Below are 7,500 nucleotides of genomic sequence, written 5' to 3' on the forward strand. Positions count from 1 at the left end.
GTTGTATCACACACACACACACACACACACACACACACACACACACACACACACACACACACACACACATATATACACCTATTCATCTACTTATCTCTTTCTATATACATATACCAACTTATCTATCTTTTTCAACAGGCTGACATCTGCCACGCTTATCAAATTCTTCACAAGAATGGAATTCCAGATGAACGAATCGTTGTCATGATGTATGACGACATTGCCTTTAACAGACAGTAAGTCACTTATTTTATTTGTTTTACCATCTATACAACACCCAAACGAGAGACTCATCAGCTTTTACCAAAACAAATATGCATGTTAGAAGATTATTTTAGACATTATATTTTATTATTAACACATGCGTACAATTGTTTTTGTCCATTGTTGGTATATTGTCTAAAATATAAATCTCACCAGCCTGTTTAAATGTATGTATGTATCTATATAAAAGCCAAGTACGTCCAAGGATGGAATACTGTTGCCATATCTGGGCAGGAGCTGCCAAAAACAGCCTATCATGCCTTGACAGAGTACAAAATAGACTTCGTGGTTTAGTGGGGGATGCCCTTTTCTCTACCCTGCAACCTCTCTCCCACAGAAGAGACGTTGCGAGCCTGTCCTTGTTTTATCGTTATTTTCATGGCAGGTGCTCCTCTGAACTCCAATCCCTGGTCCCCCCTCGCCAATCTTTCACGAAAAACACCCGTCTAGCTGAACCCACTGTGAAAACTTTCCCCCACTCTATATCTGTGCCTAAATCAAAACGCAGATTCCATGAACAAAGCTTCTTTCTTAGAACTGCACGCCTGTGGAACTCTGTTCCGTCTGCCTGCTTCCCTCCGGACTACAACTTGGATGTCTTCAAGTCCAATGTTAACAAATTCCTAATGAACCGCCCCCCCCTAATTAAACACTTCATCAAATCTCCACACTAACGTAATGTACTGGCAATAACCCTTATCCCTGAGTGGCTTCCGGGCCTTGATAAGTGGTGATCACTGTGTAAAAAAAAAAATGTATTGCGCGAGCCTTTCCTAGTGTCACACAAAAACACACGTTCACATCTCAAGCTATATTACTTGTCATATACATACCCGCGCACGTCCACACACGTACATGTATTCACGTTCGCGTATATACATGCACATTCACGTGTATATACACACACGCTAACGTACACACATATTCCTGGTGAACCAAGTGCAAAAGAGATTCAGACAATTGCACTTAAGGGAACAATGAGGATACTAAAAAGAGCTCTCGGTTGGTTTCAATAAAAAAGCGGGGCAATGTTGGCAGCTGGTTTGGCTGCCCCATATCCGGCATTACAATCTTCAAAGGAAGAAAAAAAAAAAAAAAAAAAATGTACTCACACACATGCACATGTACGCACACAAGGACAACGTCACTTCCCTTTCAAAGGAAATCCACATATGCGCAAAAGACCGGAAACACCTATAAAAGGAAGAGACAAGCTGTTTCCAACCCCTTTTCGACTTCGCTCTCGAGCTGAGCGGTCGTCGGACCATTCGCCCCCTCTCGAGGCGCTCGCGCGCGTCACGTCCCCTGCTACTATGTATGGTGGCACAAGCTAACAGACAGTATGTACACTTTATACGTTTTCTATCTCCATGGCCTGGATTGACTTTTTCTCATTCTCTCTCTATGCTACAATATACTTTCCTTCTCACCAGCTAACAGCGAGAGACGCACACCAAACTGGATTGACTTTCTCCCTTTCTCTCTCTACAACAATAGACTTTCTCATTCTCACCAGTAAACAGCGAGAGATGAACGCGGACATGAACACTGTTGTACCCTTTTCTTTCACTTGTTTCTTCACAAAATAAATCCTAGTTTATTTAATTCAAGTAAACGCGTTGTTCGTTCCTTCCTCAAACAATTCATTTTTCCTATTTTGTACGACTGGCGGATATGTATAATATATCCACCAGTCCACTACAGTATGTATGTATGCCTAAAACTTTCGACAGAGCCACGGATTTTCATGAGATCAGTATCGTTTTGAAGCTCGACCCTTAAGACGACAAATATCGAAAAATTGGCCAAAGACATTAATTCCTTCACCCTCAACTGGCCACTTTTCTACAGGGAGGGGTCGCTTTTTTTCGCCGATATTTTCGAAAGTCATCCCCTCTTTTTGATTGACTAGCTTTAATTTAAACATTCGCCAATTCCGGTTTGGTGATGGGCGCAACAGCAAAGACGTCACGTTTTTTTTTTTTTTCATGTTTTTTCCTCCTTTGCGATACGGGTCCAAGCTTGCGTACCTACTACCGCATTTTTTTTTTTTTTGCTCAACACACACCTCCAAACACCCGGGTAATGCCGGGCACCCAGGGTAGTTATATAATGATTCCTAATTATAATTATACCATCAGGAAAACCCGTCAGCACGAAAACAGTGCCTACTAAAACCAATGTTCAAATCCATATGTCTACAGACAGGCTTCTTTTATCAATAGTCTAGTATTAATGCTTTTTTTTTTTACTCTTTAACATGTGTGCCTGCATGTAAAAATGGAAATAAATGAAAAAATGAGAGAATAGAAGGGTCACCAAGCAGAAAGTACTAACTACAATATAAACAGAGTTGTAAATGTAAAATTGTGAAAATTTCATAAAAAAACACTCGACTAGCTATAACTACTATCAACAATTTCTCCCACTCTCTATTTGTGCTTAAATCTAAATGCAGATTCCATAAATAAAGTTTCTTTCCTAGAACTGCCTGCCTGTGGAATACTGTTCCGGCCGATTACAATATGGTAATCTTCAAGTCTAATACAAACAAAATTTTGTTGAGCCGTTCCTTCAAATAATCCAAATTCTACCCAATTTACACCATTCGTACATTCATTAACCCTTAGCCTTGAGTGGCCTTCAGGCCTTGATAAGTAGTGACTCTCTTGTAAAAAAATTGAGAAGAGTAAATATATTACGACGAAATATTTTTATGCAGAAGATAAGAATATAAAGTTATTTTCCTGTTAGTAAATGTCCAGAGTGTAAAGACGTGTTTGGTAACGAAAATTAGGTAATCAGGGTACATAATATTGTAACGTGCTACACCTTTCTTTAATGGTGTCGTTACATTTTTTTACGGACTTTTTTTATTTTTATTTTTTTTTACATAGGCATCACCACTTATCAAGACCCAAGGACCACTCGAGGATAAGGGTTAAAGAGTGTACAGTAGTCAATTGGACAATACAGTAATTGTCAGTAATGGAAATTCAGTAAATTTTTTAACTTAAGTGGAACGGTTTATCAAGAACTTGTTTACATTGGACTTGAAGACAACCATATTGTAGTCAGCTGGAAAGCAGGAAAACGGAAGACAGTTCCACATGCGTACAGTTCTAAGAAAGAAGCTTTGTTCATGGAATGTACATTTAGGTTTAGGCACAGATAAAGAGTGGGGGGGGAATTATTGATAGTGTTTTTAGCTAGACAAGTGTTTCTTGTGAAAGTTTGGCGAGGTGGGGGGGACCATAGATTGAAGCTCAGTCGAGCACTTGCCCTGAAAATAACGATAAAGCAAATTGTAGGCTCTTTTGCAAGGAAACAGAAGAAAGGAAAAAAAAAACTTGACTCACTTTTTCTTTTTTAACCTTTATAGCTTTATAATGTATCTGGTATTTCCCACAGTGCATTTTTTTTTCTAAATATTTAAATAGTTCGTTTCTCCTTCTCTCGAACACATGCTTCTCTCATCATGTCTCAAACACCACTCTCCTGAATGCTCTTCCTCCCAGTTCTCACAACATGTGTCTTTTTATTGTCTCCGCTGTGGCATCACATCGCACAGCCGGCTTGGTCATTTGCATATGTTATACGCTGCTGCTGCTGCTGCTCCCAGTGTCAGCGACTTTATGTGTGTAACTGATATGCGTCACTGATATCTTTCCGTCTCCTTCTGCATGCCAGGGAGTGTTGAGCACACGTTCTGGAATTCTCTTTGTCTCTTGATTTCGACTGCTTGTTTTATCAGAGTTGTTAACTTCACGTCGGCTTACGATTTTCATGTGTATGTGTTACTGTTTTTGCGTTTGACATGAATTTCATTGATTGGAAAATAGTTTGAGTTCACACGTTCCTGTGAAACTTATTTGCTTTATGAATTTTTGTTTTTTTTTACAAAGGGGGGAGGGTCATCACTAGGGCTATGACCAGAGAATATTCTTTCCATTATTTTGACTCTCGATTATATATCAGTTAATATCTTGTATGTTTCTAGATTGAGTGATGTGGCTTTCTGTTGATTGAGTGTGTCTAACTGTATCGGATACAATGCTAAGAATATTCTATTGTCATAGCCCTAGTCAAGTGGCGAAGAGGCCACTCAAGGATAAGGGTTAATGTGTGTACGGTAGCCATCGGGACAACAGAGTAGTAATCATTTGTGGGATAAACGGTTTACATTATTTACATTGGACTTCAAGGCAACAGTATTCTCGCACCATTTGTCTTTTTATTGTCTCGGCTGTGACGTCACATCGCACAGCCGGCTTAGTCATTTGCACATGTTATACACTGCTGCTGCTGCTTCCAGTGTCAACGGCTTTATTACAATATGTGTGTAACTGATATACGTATGTGAGTATTTGTCAGCATGAAACTGTGTATGTGTGTGTGTGTGTGTGTGTGTGTGTGTGTGTGTTGGTTTACTTTGTTCTTGTAACTGTGTGTATAGCTGTGTATAGCCATTCACTTCTGTTCGCCTGACTTTTGTTAGTGTGTAAGAGGAAGAAACTTTGGGGTAATTGCGCATAAAACACAGGCCTAACTTTTATACACGCCGCTAGGCAGCGTCCCCTTCTGTCAGTTGAGGTATGGAAACGCAAAATGGATACAGTACTTCTGCTACTTTCAAAGTGGTTATAATATATAAAAATATGTAAACTTTTTTTTATCAATTAATATTTTATTTTTTAATCGTATATCTTATCAAATGTAATGGCAAGCAATCTACGAAAGATTAATTCAAGCAACAGTAAACGTAGTCACTAGTTTTGTCTTCTCTGCGCCAGTCTCTTGAACCAAAGGTTCTCAAGTCCTTCGCCACCCTTACTCAAGGCACGCCTCCATGCTGGTCTATCTTCGGTTAGCTCCTCCCACACATTCACATCGATGCCAAGAGCAATCAGATCCCGTTTGGTCACATCTTTAAAACGCAGCACTGGGCGACCGCAGCTTCTTGATCCATTTGACAGTTCACTGTAGAGGATATCCTTAGGGAGACGCCCATCGGGCATTCTGCGCAGGTGTCCAAGCCAGCGCGATCATCGTAACTTGAGTGTTTGGAACAAGGAGCGGCTGCCGGCATGTCTTAGCACCTCTTCGTTGGTGATTCTATCCCACCAATTGATGCCCATGATATGTCGCAAGCATTGGAGATGGTAGACGTTCAGACTTTTCTCGTGACGAGCATACGTGGTCCAAGTCTCTGCTCCATACAGTAGGGTACTCAGAACACAGCATTCGTAGATGCGGCATTTTGTGCGAGAAGTGAGGAATTTATTGAACCATGCTCTTTCACGTAGTCGGTTGAAAGTAGACGCTGCTCTACCTATGCGCGTTTGTAGCTCCTGTTCAATAGATACTCCCTTGTTGATGTTGGATCCAAGATACGCAAAGTTCTCGACATGTTTATTTAATAGTGTTGGGACGATTAATCGGAATCGGGAATCGGAAAAATCGGAAGATTTGGGGGTATCGGAATCGGAAAAATTGGTGCCTATTTTCTGATGCCAAAACGATTCTTTTAATTGTCTTTTTATTTGATTTTGTTTAAAGTAAAATCTTCGATTGCTGGTAATAATGATAAAATAATAAATATCTATTGATTTTAAATCACCAGTAAAGTAAAAATCGATAGATCATCCTCCACAAATGTATTTTGACGTTTAGGAAAATATCTGCATATTTAACATGTGTTTTTTTTTAATGAAAATCAGGGGAAATAACAATCTTATAGTTAAGTTAAATAATTAGAGATTTATAAAGAATCGGAATCGGTAATTGTATCGGAATCTGGAAAAATATAGGAATCGTCCCATCATTATTATTTACGTTAATATGTTATATATTTTGTAAAACTATTTGGATATTTTAAACATATGTTTTTTACACAAACATGAAAAAAAAATATTGAATGTTTCACATTTTTTTTTTACAGTTTTAGCAGTTTCAAAAAGGTGAATGTGCAACAGAAAATAGTTTGACAATTTTAAAATGACAAAATATATTACATATAAACTTAAATAAACATAGTTATTTCATAAGATATGCGATAAAAAAAATTAAAAATTAATTGATAAAAAATAAAATATTAATTGATAAATAAAAGGTTACATATTTTTATATACTTTATGTGAAACATTCAATGCTTTTTTGTCATTTTGTGTAAAAAAAACATGTTTAAAATATCTAAATAGTTTGACAAAATATATAACATATTAACTTAAATGATAGTGATGGGACGATTCCAATATTTTTCAGATTCCAATACAATTACCGATTCCGCTCCCGATTCTTCATAAATCTCTTATTATTTAACCATAAGATTGTTATTTTCCCTGATTTTTGGAAAAAAATATGTTAAATATGTAGATATTTTCCTAAACGTCAAAATTTTACTGATATTTTAAAATCAATAAATATTTATTATTTTATCATTATTACCAGCAATGGAAGATTTTTCCACGTTTAGGCTTAGGCACCGATAGAAAGTGGAGGATGGGGGGGGGGAATTATTGATAGTGGTGTTAGCTAGCTGGGTGATTATGAAAAGCGAATTAAAGCAGAAACAGAGAAAGAAAAGGGGCAAGCAATTAGAGCTATTTGCTTTTTAGCGTTCGTATGAATCACATTGCGATTCAGCCGCCACACTTACTTGTCTAGCCACACTGAAGAGCTGTGACATAGCGAAACAGTCTGTGAATGCAAAAACAATTGCTTTTTTTTTTACGTTGTATTTTCACTCTACTTAAAATAATTTTCCATTGTCTTGCAGGAATCCACACCCAGGTGTTGTAATTAACCATATACATGGTTCGAATCTTTACAAAGGTGTCCCAAAAGATTATACTGGCGATGTAAGTACGCACACACACACACACATACATACACATATATATATATATATATATATATATATATATATATATATATAATAAAAAAATTACAATTAGTTTACCAAGGTAATCAAAATGGTAAACTTAAAATATATTATAAATATTAAAGAGTTAATATTTACAAGTAAAATAAACTCAGCCAGATGTAAAAGCTCAATAAAACCGAAAAGGAAATAGAGCTTATAATATGAACAAATGATTAATAAAACATGTTAAAAGACATCTTGAAAAAGAGTTAAAAACATATTTAATTTTAAAAAAAGGAAACACAAGATAAGTGGATAGTCCTTAATCCGCGGAGTTTCGAAGAAACACTCTCCTTCTCATCAGAGGGCAG

The 7,500-nt window shown here is 37.2% G+C and overlaps 1 protein-coding gene across 1 annotated transcript in view; it reads left to right on the forward strand.

Moving 5' to 3' along the window:
- Window positions 1-7,500, forward strand: part of LOC145269450 (legumain-like) — a 64,049-nt gene that overhangs the window by 13,268 nt on the left and 43,281 nt on the right. Inside the window, exons 2-3 of the mRNA XM_080125127.1 lie at window positions 139-236; window positions 7,043-7,124. Coding sequence (XP_079981253.1) covers window positions 139-236; window positions 7,043-7,124 — 180 coding nt within the window. The remainder of the gene's footprint in view (window positions 1-138; window positions 237-7,042; window positions 7,125-7,500) is intronic.

Source organism: Euprymna scolopes, chromosome 45, assembly GCF_053919585.1.
Source record: "Euprymna scolopes isolate OS-2025 chromosome 45, ASM5391958v1, whole genome shotgun sequence".
Lineage (NCBI taxonomy): Eukaryota > Metazoa > Mollusca > Cephalopoda > Sepiida > Sepiolidae > Euprymna > Euprymna scolopes.